This window comes from Tiliqua scincoides, chromosome 1, assembly GCF_035046505.1.
Source record: "Tiliqua scincoides isolate rTilSci1 chromosome 1, rTilSci1.hap2, whole genome shotgun sequence".
NCBI lineage: Eukaryota > Metazoa > Chordata > Lepidosauria > Squamata > Scincidae > Tiliqua > Tiliqua scincoides.
Genome location: NC_089821.1, coordinates 196,543,707 through 196,561,584, shown reverse-complemented (window position 1 = coordinate 196,561,584; position 17,878 = coordinate 196,543,707). Strand labels below are relative to the sequence as shown.

The following is a 17,878-nucleotide window of genomic DNA, read 5'->3' as shown; positions in this document are numbered from 1 at the left end:
TTCAATATCTGTGGTTTCAGCTACACCTCCTAGCCTAGCCAGTGCCACTGATGATGCTGTATGAATAAGTTGGGGGAAGGGGGAAACGTGACCCCCCTTCCCTCTCATTGCCACTTTTGTTGCTTACAAAAGCTTGAGTTCTGAAAATACATCTCCTGGTTCATTGCATGTTTTTTGACAAACACAAGATGTAATCCACATCATCTTCCATTTAAAGGACCCTTCCTTAGGACAGTCAAACTGTACTGTAATCATTATAGACTTGTTAGGTATGCAACATCTCTTGTCTAGGCAGATTCCACAGAAGACAGGTTTGTATGTTTCTCTACTTCTGCATCCTGAAAAGGCTAACTTCTCTGCTTTAGGAAGTTGAAATGTTGGCAGACATGTTTTTCCTTTAGGGATCTCAAGAAATAAAGGAGAAAAGAGTCTCAACTTTATGTACAAAATGAGATTTATTACATATTTAATTAGTGATTGAATGTTTATTTTAAGTTCTGTTAGAAGAAATAAGAAGATACAATTTAAGGCCTGCAAACCTCTGAGAGTTTTGCCATTTCAAGAACGCATATCTGAGCCCTTGAAGGTTTAGCTAGTAAACCTACCACTTCCAGTGCTATCCATTTACAGCCCAGAAGCATCTGGCAGCCCAGTTCTATCCCCAGTGGCTTTGCTGGGTGCAGTGGCACCAAAATGGCTACTGCTGCATCCAACAGCATTGCAGGGACTGCAATGGGTGTCCTCTATTATGTGGCAGCTATTTTGGCAGCACAGACTGGAGGAGCTCCATGTCGGGCTTTTCAGTTGCCAGTCCCAAACTCCCTCCCGCTCTGCTTCCTCTCCCACACCTTCCCTCCCCCACCCTGGAATGCTTCCCTTCACCCCAACAAACCTCTCTGGACATCGTCCCTTGCTCTGGGCAGCATGCAGCTGGTGTTAGATTCAGCACAGACTGATGCTGGGTCAGAACCAGCACTGACCCAGCACCATTGTGGGTGTATCTTATGGCATATTTGTGACACCCAGCACCAAGTGTAAGGCTGGTGCAACAAGCTCAGGATTGGGATCTAAGACTCATTGTATCCTAGCTTGGGATCAGAAAGGGAAAATGTTTTTCCTTATCCCCTCCATAAGCACCTCAACTGCGTCTCCTCAGATGTGTCTTCCCTCTAATGTGTCTCCTCGGCCCTGCACCAGCTTCTGAGCTGCTACAAGTCCAACGAGAAAAAGGGGGTTTGCTTACTCCAGAGGGGATAGCATCCAGTGCCACCCCTTCCATCTCCTACACACCCCTGATGTGTGTGTTCTACTGCTGGGACTAGCATTCGGACACAGCAATGCCGTTGGGTTCTTACAGTTGGCTAGAAAGACAACCCCTTTCTTCCCACCCCCAACACACATTATTTCCTTTAACACTTGTTCTGTACGCTAATGTTTTCTCCAGTACAATTTACCTTTAGTGTCTTCGGAAATGCAATTTGGCATGGTTGAACATAGCACAGTCTCTTTTCTTTCCTCATTTCACATTTACTATTTTCATTGGTCACTCTGTCAGATATACCAATGCCACAGGTTCGAGAACAAGGTGTCCATGGAGTTGCCTGTACCAGGCATTTCTTCTTCAAAACAAGTGGGACACTTCTGAAAGCTAGGAGACAGAAATATTTTATACTTCAAGCTAAATCTTAAAGTGCTGGACCTCACTGTCCAACCCACCCCCAATTTGAACTTATCAGCACAGCATCTATGGTAAGAAAGGTAGGGTAAGGTAAGAGGTGAAAAGCGTTGTGCCCCAAGAATCTGTCCTGAGACCACCGGTGCTTTTCGACCTCCATAAATGACCTGGAGACAGGGTTGAGTAGTGAGGCGGCTAAGTTTGCAGACGACACCAAACTTTTCCGAGTGGTGAAGACCACAAGTGATTTTGAGGAGCTCCAGAAGGATCTCCAAACTGGCAGAATAATGGCGGATGCGTTTCAATGTAAGTAAGTGTAAAGTCATGCACATTGGGGCAAAAAATCATAACTTCACATATAGGCTAATGGGTCTGAGCTGTCTATGACAGATCAGGAGAGAGATCTTGGGGTGGTGGTGGACAGCTCGATAAAAGTGTTAACCCAATGTGCAGCAGCAGTGAAGAAGGCCAATTCTATGCTTGGGATCATTAGAAAAGGTATTGAGAACAGAACAGCTAATATTATAATACTGTTGTACAAATCAATGGTAAGGCCACACCTGAAGTATTGCGTCCAGTTCTGGTCACCGCATCTCAAAAAAGATAATGGAAAAGGTGCAAAAGAGAGCTAAGTAATTGATTACTGGGCTGGGGCACCTTCCTTATGAGGAAAGGCTACGGTGTTTGGGCCTCTTCAGCCTAGAAAAGAGATGCCTGAGGGGGAACATGATTGAGACATACAAAATTATGCATGGGAAGGATAGAGAGATATAACTCACATAACACCAGAACCAGGGGACATCCACTAAAATTGAGTGTTGGAAGAGTTAGGACAGACAAAAGAAAATATTTCTTTACTCAGCATGTTGTTGGTCTGTGGAACTCCTTGCCACAGGATGTGGTGACAGCATCTGGCCTGGATGCCTTTAAAAGGGGATTCGGCAAGTTTCTGGAGGAAAAATCCATTATGGATTACGATCTATTATGTGTATGTGCAACCTCCTGATTTTAGAAATGGGCTATGTCAGAATGCCAGATGCAGGGTAGAGCACCAGGATGCAGGTCTCTTGTTATCTGGTTTGCTCCCTGGGGCATTTGGTGGGCTGGTGTGAGATACAGGAAGCTGGACTAGATGGGCCTATGGCCTGATCCAGTGGGGCATGTTGTTAAGTGCACAATCCTAACTGGCACTTATGCCAGCATAGGAGCCCAGGGAGGGTCGCAAACGTGACATAAAGCACATTTGCGCCTCTGTGGGAGGAAGCTGTGTCAGTGCATCTAGATGCGCCTACGCAAGGAGGCCAACAGAAGCGTCTGCGGCAGCTTCCTCCCTGCCGCTTGTGCCAGCGCACCCGTGCTGACACAAGCGGCAAAGGTAGGCGTGGGGAGGAGGCGGGAGGGGGCGTTTCTGGGTGGGGGAGGGCAGGTGATGGGTGGCCCCAGGGGCGGGCACACGGGGAGCTGGGGGTGGGGCTGGGACCCAGAAGTAATGCAGGATCCCATTCCCTGTCCCCAGGGAGAATGGAGCGGCTTCAAGTCACTCCGTTCTCCTCGAACTTGTGCCACCTCCAGAGGCGGTGTAGGTCTGAGGAGACCCATTGGGGCCAGCAGCCCTTACCCAGGGGTAAGGGGAAGAGGTTACCCTTGCCTCTGGCTGAGCTGCTGCTGGCCAGAAACCCTCCTGGCTTGCCTACTCCAGCGTGAGTTTGGATTGTGCCCTAAATGTAACAAGGATTAAGCATTTTAGGTTCTCCTTTTGGATTCCCTTGTACTTTAAGTTAGAAATATGAAGTTGAGAGTGAATTGCAGAGGTGGCTAATGAATTTTGCTGTCCCCAGTCCCTTTAAATTCTGTAGGAATGTAGTTCTTCAATCCCCCAAGACTTTGCCAGTTTGCATCTTGCTTAAGCTTTTTCCCCCCTCTTTGTTTTATGTCATGCCTCCCTGTTCATTGCAGAAAGCAAATGTTGCCTTAAAAAGTCTTAGAAAACAAAACTGACTACTGAGTTAGCTGTGTAAAAATGGATTAAAGGCAGTCTAGTCCTGCGCTTTATCTACATACACATGCTGAACTTTGTTCTGCATAAATTTGGTTTTCTTTAAGAGGATTGGAAGAACTGAGGGTTGAGGTTTTTCTTCCATTTCCCACCTCCAAAGATTTTGAGCCCTAATAGCTATGTATATTAAACCTGCCTTTTTACAATCTGCCTTTTAGCAAATCCTGGTAGAGTGCTAGAAGATGACTGATGGGATTTGAAATATGCACAGCTTAGTGGACAGAGCAGAATTGTGAAGGTACCTGGGAAGTAAGCAGCAGCTTAAGAATCTCAGTGCAGGAAGTAAATTTAAAAGCCTGGCACAGATCTGAAATAAATAAAGCATGGTTACAAAGCTGTTTTTAATATATTTATTGTACATAAAATAAAATTGCTTATTAAATTACTTTTAATGTAGAGATTTAGTAACTAGGCCAGCATGCACAAGGAAAGCAAGAAGGATAGTAAAAAATATTAAAACAAGGCTGGGTGATTGCAAAATATTAAACAGCTTAGTTGCAATGTTTTATTGTAACACTTCATGCAACCATGCAGTAACAGCATGTAAATCATAAACTGCTTGGATTATTATGGCATTTCTAGGCATTTTGGAAAGGTGAGGCTACCCTACAGCTATGTTGAGTTTAATCTGTTTTCTCACTTTGCCAAGTTGCTACCCATTCTTTGGAGTGTGACCTGCTTTGGATATAAGATAAGGGTGTCTTACCAAGTTACACTGATGCCTGCAAATGTAGCACTGTGTATCAGAAGCTGTCATCACTTTCTGAAATGTCTATGGTACAAATCATCCTGTTGGAGACCTCTAATTGTATGCTATTTCAACCATCTTTTGTTAATGAAAAAAAATATTTTAAAAAAGAACAAATTGGCCGATGCTCACTTATATTATAGGCAGCTGTAAAAGCTGGATACTACCAAGCTACGTGACTGCATTTGGAGAAAAGTTACAGACCTGTACTTTTAATAAGCTACTACATATATTCTTTTAACAATGATAGTTAATGGGACCTACACCTGGGTAAGTGTGGGCAGGACTGAAGCTAAGGATTGTGAAAAATGTTCCTGTTTGATGATGTCACTTCCGGTCATGACATCACTTCTGGTGGGTCCTGACAGGGTTTCATTCTAAAAAGTGGGTCCTGGTTCTAAATGCGTGAGGAGCACTGGGACAGACTGACAGCTGTCTCCCATACCTGTGGTTTGCAAACTTTCTTGACTAGCGGCTCCCTGGCCTGCTGGGCCATTGACTGCGGCTCCCCGTTAGAGCTACAATCATACACATTGTACAGGGCAGGGGTTTTTCCACAAGCATTCTGCAGCTGGTTTCTGCAGATTGCCAGGCAGCCACGACTCACAGTTTGGGAACCACTGACTGATGCAGAAAAACACTCTGATGTAGAAAGAAACATTCCCGCACCGAGTCCCCAAGTTAGGCATTTGACTTGCAGCCACACAGGCCAGAGACCGAATCAGGGGCAGAACTGGGGGCCTTCCACAGTGAGGCAGTGCTCTGCTCCGAGCTGCGGCCCTCCCTGCCACGGAAGGGCATGCAGTGCAGGACGATGTTTCTCAACATCTGTCCTCCCGAAGTGCCAGTGGAGCCGAGGGACAAGTGCAGGAAGAGGCTCAGGTGGGAGGAGAGGGGAGGCCTGCTCAGGAGCGCTGCCTGCCGGGCCGCTTCCTGCACTGTTCCCTGCGGCTGCCCCGGCGGTGGCGTAGCTGGAGGGGGGCGAGCACTCCACCCGGCGGGGGCCGCTCGCCCCCCCGCCAGGCTCAGTGCTCCGCCCCCCCAGCTACGCCGCCTGTCCCCGAGCCGCCCGGGAGCGAAGCCCCTCTGGCCGAGCGCCGCACCGTAGGCGTAGATGCCGCGCAGCAGGTCCTCGCGCAGGCCCATGGTGTCGAAGGTGGGGGTGACGTCCACCTCCTCGCTGGTCTCGAACTCCACCTTCGTCATGTCCTCCTCCTTCAGCAGTCGCTTGCGGGCTGAGCCCGCCGCGCCGCCCGCGTCCCCTGACATCCCCTGCGACGCCTGACTGCCCCCGAGACGATCCTCCCCGCGCCGGGGAGTCACGTAGCAGTCACGTAGCTTGGTAGTATCAAATCTAATATATTAAAAATAAAATATTAAAATGAATGGGGACCCACCTGAAATTATGTCACGACCCACCTAGTGGGTCTGACCCACAGTTTGAGAAACACTGGTCTATCCTAATGTGATCCATAAAAATATCAACTCTTGGTGAGAGATTAGAAATGTGGGGGGATGGGCACCTTAGTTCTGTGTAATTGAAATAACACTGATTCTGGAAGAGTTACAGGTAAGGATCCTTTATTTTTAGGATGTTTTCTCTCATGCAGAAATAGCAGACCTTGATACACTTGTTTCTAAGAAGTAATTATTATTTCTGCCCATCCCACAGGTGTACGCACTTGCTCCCTGTTGCATATATGCAACATTGGGCAGAAAGGGCTTAATATTGTATTCCATGTATTGTTTAGGAAAGTGTAAGTGAAAAGAATGAGATGCATTTCTCATTACAGTATATTTATGTTTCAGTCATTCTGAAAAGTCATTTGTCAAAACAGACAAAAAGTGGCAACAGACAAAAAGTGGAAAATATGATACATATACACACTCTTTAGATGTTTATACCGGGTAGATGGGACTCGTCAGCCTAGGAAGGCAGCTCATCTAAGAGAAGGAAACTCTGACCTCAAACCTCCACTGCCTTGTGGCTACATCCAGTTGTGGAAAAGGCTTCAGGAGTCAACCTCGAGGCAAAATCAGGAGCCGGAGTCCCTTAGGCAGTTCATGGCTGAACACAGTCACGTTCTGGCAACTCCTGCGACGCCGCTGGAACCAACCGTATTGGCTTCTGCCTTTCCATTGGACCATTCCAGCGACGTGGAGAGGGGGGATTTGCTGCATGGGTAACAGCCTATCCTCCATACTTTCTTTACCCAGGCTTCGCGCACTGGAGAGGACACTCCAACTTCGCCATAAGGCGTCGGCACAACACGGGAAGCAGCAGTTTACCGGTTATAAGTCTTTGCTCGATTTGCGTAGAGCATGACGCCAGGGGCTGCTTCCGACGGTGGGAGAGATCATTGCATCTCATTGGGCAGCTACCGCCCGCCTTAAGCTGGGCAGTCCCCAGCCAGTAAGGTGTTGCCTCGCCACGGTCCGTTAACCTCATGGGGTGCGTGGGGTTTAGGGTGAAAACCGACAAGCGGATCAACAACTCTGCACCATGCAACAGAAAACAGAAAACTACTGCCCTAAAGCTGGGCACCTGGAACGTTAGGACAATGACACCTGGCTTCTCTGATGACCTGCAAGAAATAGACAACGCACGCAAAACAGCTGTCATCGACATGGAGCTGAGCAGACTGCAGATGGACATCGTCGCCCTTCAAGAGACTAGGCTGCCAGATTCCGGATCTGTCAAGGAGAGAAATTTCTCATTTTTCTGGCAGGGAAAACCACCAAACGAAACCAGGGAACATGGTGTTGGCTTTGCGGTCAGAAATACCCTGCTGAAATCCATCATCCCACCTACTGTGGGAAGTGAAAGAATTTTGTCCCTGCAGCTCCAGTCATCAGCAGGACCTGTCACTCTCATCAGTGCTTATGCACCGACTCTGTCGTCTCCAGCAGAAGCCAAAGACAAATTCTATGATGACCTGGCCACCACTGTCAAGAAAATCCCTGTAAAAGAGCCATTGTTCATCCTCGGCGATTTCAATGCTAGAGTTGGTGCTGATAACAGTTCATGGCCCACTTGCTTAGGTCAGTTTGGCACTGGGAGGATGAACGAAAATGGCCAACGCCTGCTAGAGTTTTGCTGTCATCACGGTCTCTGTGTCAGCAACACGTTCTTCAACACAAAGCCCCAACATAGAGTCTCTTGGAGACATCCAAGATCAAAGCACTGGCACCAGCTCGACCTGATCCTCACCAGACGCTCCAGCCTTCCCAGCATCAAGATCACACGCAGTTATCATGGTGCTGCCTGCGACACTGACCACTCCCTGGTGTGCAGCAGAGTGAAACTGCAAACAAAGTGACTGTATCACACGAAAAAGGAAGGAAGACCTCGCATTGATACCAGCAAGACCCGGGATCAGAGAAAAGTGGAGGAATTTGCACAAGCGCTTGAGGAATCTCTTCCAGGCCCGGCCGACACAAACGCATCCAACAGATGGGAACATTTCAAGAATACTGTTTACAACACCGCCTTGTCCATATTCGGCAAGAAGACCAACAAGGCGGCAGACTGGTTTGAAGCCCACTCTGAGGAGTTGACACCAGTCATTGAGGAAAAGAGGAGAGCTCAAGCAGCATACAAGGCCTGTCCCAGTGAGCGCAACCTGCAGGTCCTCCGAACTGCTCGCAGCAAAGTCCAACAGACTGCCAGGAGATGTGCTAACGACTACTGGCTCCAGCTCTGTTCCGAGATACAGATAGCAGCTGACACGGGCAACATCAAGGGGATGTATGATGGTATCAAGCAGGTCCTAGGTCCAACACAGAGGAAAATTGCCCCTCTGAAGTCTGCCACAGGCGAGGTCATCCAGGATCGGGCGCAGCAGATGGAACGCTGGGTGCAGCACTACTCTGAGCTATATTCCAGAGAAAATGTAGTCACCGAAGAAGCACTGAACAACATTGAGTGCCTGCCTGTGCTGGAAGAGCTTGACAGTGAACCAACCCTAGAAGAACTTCACGTGGCCCTGGACTCCCTTGCCTTTGGCAAGGCACCTGGAAAAGACAGCATCCCTGCTGAAGTCCTAAAATGCTGCAAAGAGATCATCGTCACTGAGCTGCATGAAATCCTCTGTCTCTGCTGGAGAGAAGGTGGAGTACCTCAAGACATGAGGGATGCAAACATCATCACGCTGTACAAGAACAAAGGTGACAGGGGTGACTGCAACAACTACCGCGGCATCTCTCTCCTTAGCGTTGTAGGAAAGCTGTTTGCCCGAGTTGTACTAAAGAGGCTCCAGGTACTTGCAGAGAGCGTCTATCCAGAATCGCAGTGTGGATTCCGAGCCAACAGGTCCACCACTGATATGGTATTCTCCCTTAGACAACTGCAGGAGAAATGCAGGGAACAACGACAGCCACTCTTTATAGCCTTCATAGATCTCACAAAGGCTTTCGACCTGGTCAGCAGAGACGGCCTCTTCAAGATTCTCCCCAAGATTGGATGTCCACCCAGGCTCCTCAGCATCATCAGATCTTTCCACAAGGACATGAAGGGCACTGTTGTCTTCGATGGCTCCACATCAGACCCTTTTGACATCCAAAGCGGAGTGAAGCAGGGCTGTGTTCTTGCACCAACCTTGTTTGGGATTTTCTTCGCTGTCCTGCTGAAGCAGGCCTTTGGAACTGCAACAGAAGGCATCTATCTCCGGACCAGATCAGACGGAAAGCTCTTCAACCTCTCCAGACTGAGAGCAAAATCCAAAGTCCAGCTGAAATGTCTGCGTGACTTCCTCTTTGCCGACGATGCAGCTGTCACTACCCACTCTGCCAAAGATCTCCAGCAGCTCATGGATCGTTTTAGCAAGGCCTGCCAAGATTTTGGACTGACAATCAGCCTGAAGAAAACACAGGTCATGGTTCAGGATGTGGACTCACCTCCCTGCATTACAATCTCTGAGCATGAACTGGAGGTTGTCCATGACTTTGTGTACCTTGGCTCAACGATCTCCGACACTCATTCTCTCGATACCGAGCTAAACAAGCGCATCGGTAAAGCAGCTACCACGTTTTCCAGACTCACAAAGAGAGTCTGGTCCAACAAGAAGCTGACGGAACATACCAAGATCCAGGTCTAGAGAGCTTGCATCCTGAGTACACTTCTGTACTGCAGCGAGTCATGGACTCTTCGCTCACAACAGGAGAGGAAACTGAGCGCTTTCCACATGCGCTGCCTGGCAGGACAAAGTTCCAAACAACACAGTCCTGGAACGTGCTGGAATCCCTAGCATGTATGCACTGCTGAAACAGAGACACCTGCGTTGGCTTGGTCATGTCGTGAGAATGGATGATGGCCGGATCCCAAAGGATCTCCTCTATGGAGAACTCGTGCAAGGAAAGCGCCCTACAGGTAGACCACAGCTGCGATACAAGGACATCTGCAAGAGGGATCTGAAGGCCTTAGCGATGGACCTCAACAAGTGGGAAACCCTGGCCTCTGAGCGGCCCGCTTGGAGGCAGGCTGTGCAGCATGGCCTTTCCCAGTTTGAAGAGACACTTTGCCAACAATCTGAGGCTAAGAGGCAAAGAAGGAAGGCCCATAGCCAGGGAGACAGACCAGGGACAGTCTGCACTTGCTCCCGGTGTGGAAGGGATTGTCACTCCCGGATTGGCCTTTTCAGCCACACTAGACGCTGTGCCAGAACCACCTTTCAGAGCGCGTTACCATAGTCTTTCGAGACTGAAGGTTGCCAATACAAAAAAAGCTGGAAGGCCCATAAGCTTTAAAAACAAATAAAAACCCTATCCCATTAGAGCCAATAAAGGACTTTTCAGGAACTGATCAGTACCCACCACATCCCAGTCTTCTCAAAAAACTGATCCATATGTTCAGAAATCACTTGTATGAAGATACATATAAAAGCATCACTTTGCAATTCAGCAACCCAAATTTAAAAATGGACTGACCAAAGGGATTAAACTCGAATGGATTAAAGTGGCAGGATGTTGCTTTTATTTACACTCTCCACTGAAGATTGAGCCTCAGCACAGGAGAAAAATGTTAACACTCTTCACTTCAGAAGTTTCACAAAACTGAATCCTAACCAAATGTGGACAGTGGGGACAATGTGTGGGAATTGAGACTGTTCCAGAAGTCTCCAGTCTCCTCAAGATAAGGGGACTTTTGTCCCTTTACCCTAGATAAAGCCTCAGCAGCTTCTATATGGCTATTCAGAACTGCTCCAGCTCAAAAGCTGGCATAAATCCAGGCTACCTTGTGTCTGGCTTTCAGGCTTGGGTGGGGGTTTCCCTTCCTGACCCTAATCTGCCCTCCTCCCTGTCCTCCCTTGCCCCTTACACCCCTTGCCACCCCAGTTCCACCCAGTGGTATACCTGGAGGGCAATGGGGGTAAATTCCCTGGGCTCCAGGCTTGGGGAAGGTGGCGGTGCAACCCAGTCCCCCCGCCACCATTTTTTTCCCACAGTCCAGAACTGCACCAACTGTGGCTGCCCTGCCCCAGAATGAGTCTGAAATGGAGAATGAAGCAGCTGTTCCCTCAGTCGCCGCATGTCTCTGTTACTGTGATTTTAGTTATTAAAGAGACAGTATGTATTTTTTTGGATGTAAGATAGTTATGACTACACAATTTTGACTTTACATGGCAACCTCAGAACGTAACCCGCATGTAAGGTGTGGGCCAACTGTAAACATGTTAAAGTGCTTCTCCAGATCATAGAGTATAGTTGTGAAGGCATTTATTCATCTCACTCTTTATAGGGTACACTGCTAATTTTATGGGAGAAAAAATTCAGTTAACAATATAGCAACATGCACAGCCTGGGGAAAGGATTAGTGTACTTAAGTTAGAATGGATTAAAGTTGGATTTGGATGCCTGACAAGCACTAAACTTTTTTGTTACTAGTTGATAAAAGGACACTTCTTTTTTTAAATAAGATCTTCTTTTAAAAATATAGGGGGAAAATGCTGTCAGTCTCGCCTTGCGTACCTGGCATTAATCTGTAACCTGTTGATTGTTGTTCCTTCTGCTGTCTTGAAACACATTTGGAGTATCCAGATTTCTTTCTGCTCCTGAGTGTGGCACATTCATTAGATGCTGGCTTGGAGATAAACGCAGGTGTGCATCCAATTGCACCACTCACACACAAACATTTATATAGAGGAGTTGGCTGGAAGGCCTGGCCATTGGTATAGTGCACACCATTGAGTTCACAGCCTACCGCTACCATATCTGGAAACAGTGAAATAACCAATAAAAAAAATAACCAAATATGTGTAGATCCCTTTAAGAGGCTCATTCCTAGACAATCATAAGGCATGCACCTTTACTTGGATTTCTGGCAATTCTATTATAGAATTCTATTATAGAATACTATAGAATTATATAGGCTTCATGATCACACTATAATCAAGTTCAAGCATCAGGAAGTTCCTTGTTTTCTCTGTTTCCATGCCACTTACACTTTGTGGTCATTGAAATAGCGATTTGTTCACTATAACCCGTACATGTGACCAGAGAACTGAATGGTAGTAAGATCCCAGTTATTTTTTAGCAATTACTCACTCTTTCCTCAATAAAAATGACATAAAAGGGCAAAGCCACCAGATACCTTTCTTTGGATGCTTGGGTTCCTAACAGATAGTGCTTTCCAATTTAGAAATACTTTATGTTTTAATCATCAAAGTGGCAAACACCATCAAAAATAAGTTTGATAAAAACATTGTTAAGTTATGCTAACACAGTAAAGAATGCTATTGTATTGCAGATATAAATCCAAATTATTGTCTGGATTATTAAGAATACATGTATACTGCTTTTCAACAAGAGTAGTTTAGATAGCAAATAAATCAATAAATAGTTTCCTGTGCCCACAATCTAAAAACAATAGTTAAGAGACACCAACAACAGCCACTGGAAAAGATGCCACACTGGGGTGAAGACTGCTAAATGTACAAGGACACTACTTTAAAAGGTGCTTCTTTGCCCTGTTAACAGGGTTGTAGGTTATTTTTATTAAATCACTGTCTAAAAAAAAAGATGTAAAATGCAACTGAGACCAAACTTTTATTACCCTAAATTCCCACTACAAGTTTCAAAGGAAATACAAAAAAGAAAGACTTACATGTACACACTCCTGTTTCATACCTAGGCTTATCTGCAGAGTAGTCACAGTAAAGTCCTTTATGAGGATCACAGACTTCTGATTCGTTACAGATCTCCCCAGATTGCTTGGCACACATCTTGCAGCACCCACAGCCATCCTTCACCAGGCTCACCCCAGGGGTGCAGGTTGGAGCATGTTGACATCTGCAGGGCCAACTGCATAATTCTTTGCGCTGATGAGCCTCACCACTCTCTGTCAGTCTTTCTCCTGTCTTTCCTTGCTGCTGCCTGATGCCTTGCACTCTGCAAGAAAGCTTTCATATAGATGGACTTTTTTGAGAGCTGGTGAAACAATAGCAGTGAAGGCTTATAAAACTCTACGTAAGATTTACTGAGCTCCATTATCCCTTATCACAAGACATTGGGCAGCCTCACATACTGTACACAGAACAATTAAAACATTCTTTCCCCAAACATTTATGTTCTATGATACAACCCACATTTTCATTTAGTGATTAATTTCTAAAAGAGGAGGTGCTACCTGCAAACTATACCTATATAAATTATATTTTGTTATCACAAACTTATTCAAAGTTATTCCTAACCTTTACACACCTGCAGTGTCACACCAGAAATTACCCCTTTCCCCTACACCAGGCAAAAGGCTTTTTTCATGAGAAAGGTAATGCTCCTCTTTCCAAACAGAAAAGAGACTTCAAGGCAAGTAGGATAGAATAGGATGCCTGTGCCTCCACTTTTTAGGACTGGGGTGCAACTTCAACTTTCCTGGCATAGACTGTTTGCAAGGCTAGTTCTGATAAACCTAAGAACCAATTCAAATGTGCTGTTCTCATCCTAGTACTGTCCTTTCATAGTACTGTACATCTTCAAAGTGAGAACACACACAAACAATCCACATGCAGCAGATTTTCACATGGAGCTGGATTCTGAGATGAGTCCCCCAAGAGGCACTGCAGCCCATGTTGGTCTCTGCCAATCGATTTTGATAACAGAGACCAACAGCTGTGCTCTTCTCTTCACACTAGTCGATTTCTTGATAAAGCACAGGAGTGCTCCCAGCAAAGATCCCTGCTTTGCCCAGTGACGCTTCCCATACTACCTTGCCATCTGGATGCACACCGTACTCTCATAAACAACAGTTTTGCTTATGGGATGTGTTGATGCCATGTTGTCCCTAAGCCTTTTATGAATGTGCATGTCGCTTACACTAAGCAGTTAGCAGGAAAGGGTGTTTAGAGCCTTTTCTTGCCCATGCAAACACAGGTGCAGGATCATGCTAGAAATTTTAATGACACTGTTTGTGTATATTAAGTTGCTCAGGAGGCTGAGCAGTTTACTCAGAAGATGCTGAACCAGAGACACAAGGGACTTGTGTATAAGTTCTTCCTTCCACAAACAAGCCAAGTATTTTAACAGCTTCAAGACCCTCACTAATACCAGTGCTGGGCACAAAAAGAAGACATGTTAGAGGAGCATTTCTTTTAAAACAGTGTTGGCATCTTAAACAGATTCATGTAAAGCAAGTTCCAAGGATCTTTCAAGAGAATGTGCTGGAATGTCAGTTTTTCCAACTTTCCCAAAAAGTAAATTCCAGTGTTTCTATAAAGAAGTTCCTGCTTCTGTTTTTCTCAACAAGCCATTTATTAACAATATTGGGACAGAGTCCTAAGTGTCTAATATTGAACTCCTCTTGAGCTATGCTCCCTTGTCTTTCCCATCTCTCCTTTACCCATCTTCTCTTCAACCATTTGCAGTGGTTCAACATAATTTGTGATTCTTTTTTCTCTGTACCAGAATATACTTCTTTATCCCTTCTTGCATCTCTCTCTCTCTCTCTCTCTCTCTCTCTCTCTCTCTCTCTCTCTCCTAGCTCTGTGAAGCAGTCATTGAATATATAAAAGAAAACATGAAACATTCAATTGAAATGACATCCAATAGTGGTATTGCACCCAATACCCTTACCCCCAACCTTCACACATACAACATTCCATTTGAACAGGGGTCTAAATGTGAACAGCCAAACGTGTTCCTCCTGCGAAAACTGGTACAGATCACATGCATACAGGCATTTGGTTGCGCATACATATGCACCTGTGCAAACAAGACCCGACCACAGGGTCGTAAGGGGAAAGAACCAGCACACACCAGCCCAGTCCCCCTCCACATGCTTATTTGCACATTCATTTCAATCTGCACAGACATTCTCAAATGTCCTACTTCATCTGTTATCAACACTTTGTCTCTAGCTCCCAGTCTTGCCTCTGTGGTTTCTGTCTGCTCTGTTTCTCTCTGTTTGAGAAATTGCTTGCTTCTCCCAATTGCCTCTTGCATGTCACATGTTGATACAATCCATACACATTATGTAACAACATCTTGGTTGTTTTGAAACAACTTGCATTCCATTTTCATGCAAGTTATACATTGAGTGCGCAGTCCTAACCCTTTATGTCAGTGCTTTCCAGCTCTGGAAAGCAATGCAGCTCTGAGGTAAGGGAACAAACATTCCCTTACTTTGAGGAGGCCTCCGTGAGTGACACCCAACTGCAGGATGCAGCACCTGCCCTACTGGCACGACTATGCCAGTGCTGGATAGCACTGACATAAGGGGTTAGGATTGTGCCCTGAGTTTGGTTACAATATGCACTGCCTCTTAAAAACCTGTTTCAAAATCATCAGCCAACATCCAAACATAAACATAAAATAAAGATTTTTTAATTCAGTATATAACCTCTATTACTACTACTATTGTCAGTACTAAAACACATAGATTTAGTGCCAAAAGTGTGAGAACGACCTCTTTCTGAGATGTTCATCTGCATAGCTCAACTTTTGTGAAAGGAGTTTTCTCTCAAAATATTTGGTTTCTCATAAAATATTGGCAAGTCATGAATTCTATACTGTACTGCAGACCAGAAGTGAACTGATTTTAGTCTTGCGGAGTCTACTTTCTTTTTTACTAGAATTTATGTGGTCCAATAATGTATTTTAACTTTTCCAAGCAAGAATGTATACCCAGGATCTGTTCTCAACACCTAAAGTGCCAAATTACTCTTACAAGAAATGCGTAATGTGGTCCAGTGTTTGTTTATTAAGTAACAATTAGATGGAGGGCGCTTCAAAGTGGAGTGAAACCATGACAGGCATAAGTGGTCTTTGGCTCCCCACATGCTATTTTAATTGGAGCAAGAACCTCTAAAGGCTTTCAATGGAAGGTTTTCTCCTTCATAAAATAGCAGGCTAGAAGTTGTGATTGGAAAAGGAACCAGAGCATGGAGCAAGGCACTAAAGCCCCCTATCCCCTGCAGTGCTAAAGCCCCTATGTTTTGATGCCCTATACATATGCTTCTTATTTTTTTCCAAAAAAGGGGGAAAAAATCACTGGGCCACATTCTGCATTTCTCCAAATGGTTTGGTCGTAAAATGTGCTTTCCTATATCAATGGCCACTTGGTCAAGTATTCTTTTCAAGTAACCAACAGAAACAGTCCACCCCAGAACCGATCAGCGGTCCACTGGTACACTGTCATCTGCCTTTTGCCTATTCCTGGTGAAGACAACCTAACTAAAATAATAGCTACGTATTCGAAGATTGAAGAATGTACAGTCACACAATAACATTCTAAACGTATACTGCCTCAGCCATGCCAATATACTGGTTTGGAAAATAGGTTTTGAACCTGAAATATCTAAGAATATACAGATACAACATGAGAGGCCCTGCAGGATCAGATCAAGGGTCTATATAACCCAGTTTCCTTCCCATAGTGGCCTGCCAAATGCCTGCAGGAAACCAAAAGCAGGCCTTGAAGACAAATACAGTAGTCCACTTTTGCTGTTGCTCCTCAAGAACTGATGTTCAAATTCACACTGTCTCGGGACCCGGAGGTAGCATACAGCCATCAGGGCTAGTACTTGGTGGCAGACGTGACCTCCATGAATTTAAAATTCAAAATTTAAAACAATCCAATATAAAGCTAATTTGAGTTCTGAAACATATGAAGCATATATTGCAATATATATGAAAATATTCAACATTTTCATAAACATGAAGCCAATCAGTAGCTTGGTTTAAAATCTTCAGTGACTTATAACTGAAAATAATGAAATCTGCCTGTTTAAGAGCTAGATATGTTAACACATTTATTTCATGAATATTTGTATTATTGGTATTATCCCCACATTATGCAGGCCTACTACATCTCTTTTCTCATATCTCTGCAGAATTAACAATGGAACAACTGAATAGCAATCTCACAATATCATATAAAATATGTCAACAGGAAATCAACAATAACATGTGATGATGATGAAGAAGCTGTTTGGATGGGCTTTTTAGAAAGAGAAACTGGAGATTAACACAGTACTTAAAAGTGAAAAAGTGTTTTACTTTCAAGGTCTAAGCCACTGTTATTACCTATTGAAAAATGAGTAATTGGGGGGGGGGGGTGAGAGACAAAGGCTGAAATCCTAACCTCACTTTCCTGGGAGTAAGTCCCATTGAACACAATAGGACTTACTTCTGAGTAGACCTGGTTAGGATTGTGCCCAAAATTTCTTAATATCCCAATTTCTGAGTATCACTAGTAAGTTGTACTATGAATCCATTGCAGAGATCTGAACTGTGGAAAGGTGCATGCTTAAGTAGTGGCAGAAAAGAATATATACCTTGATACTGTTTTTTTTAAAGCTTATAGACTCCCATTCTAGGAAAAGATATTCCCTACCCCCCCCCAAAATAAAGTCTCAGAGAATGCTTTAAAAGCCTACATATCATAATTATTGAACCAAGATAATTATGTCAAATTAGCCAGTGATACGAAGAAGAAGAACTTCCTCATCTGTATTAACCATTCTCATATACAAATGTTACCCATGGAGCAAAACAAAAGCTTCAGCCTTTATCCTGGCAAAGAAATATTTTTAGAAAATTTACCTGTTGGGTATACATGACGATCAGGATAGCGGGGATGAGAAGCCACTGCATGTTCCTGTGAAGGCAGAAGTGAAAAACAGAGATCAAGTGAACAGGCTGAGTTGTGTCAGAGCCAATGCTCTGCACAAAGTCTCCTCTGTCTCCTCTGCAGACCTCCTCTCCTCAGCACACTCACAAAGACACAAGTATTCGCATTTGGAATCCTTCGAAGAGAACCAGCTTCGTCCCGAGTCTTTCAAGTAACTCTTTCTGGAGGCATATTCAATCAGGCAGGGTGTACGTTACTTTATGGAATGTCCATACTTTCAAAAGCTTCTTCCTTATTTCAGAATCTTTTCAGAAACCAAGGCACCAGTGTCCCTCC

At 45.0% G+C, this 17,878-nt stretch overlaps 1 protein-coding gene across 1 annotated transcript; it reads right to left on the bottom strand.

Moving 5' to 3' along the window:
* Positions 1-123: 123 nt before the first annotated feature.
* Positions 124-17,565, bottom strand: CCN6 (cellular communication network factor 6). Its single transcript, XM_066610843.1, has 5 exons — positions 17,515-17,565; positions 12,581-12,875; positions 11,446-11,688; positions 1,455-1,648; positions 124-405 (listed from the first exon to the last, which is right to left on the bottom strand). Exons 1-5 carry the CDS (start codon positions 17,563-17,565, stop codon positions 124-126), a joined length of 1,065 nt encoding a protein of 354 aa, XP_066466940.1.
* Positions 17,566-17,878: the final 313 nt, after the last annotated feature.

What these genes read in the sequence shown, in the direction of transcription:
- CCN6 (XM_066610843.1), bottom strand. Translation starts at nt 17,565, where the DNA reads ATGCAGTGGCTTCTCATCCCCGCTATCCTGATCGTCATGTATACCCAA. An exon ending in TCGTCATGTATACCCAACAG is followed by an intron (nt 12,876 to 17,514) that starts GTAAATTTTCTA and finishes TCTATATGAAAG; the next exon opens with CTTTCTTGCAGAGTGCAAGG. An exon ending in TGAAACAGGAGTGTGTACAT is followed by an intron (nt 11,689 to 12,580) that starts GTAAGTCTTTCT and finishes CACTGTTTCCAG; the next exon opens with ATATGGTAGCGGTAGGCTGT.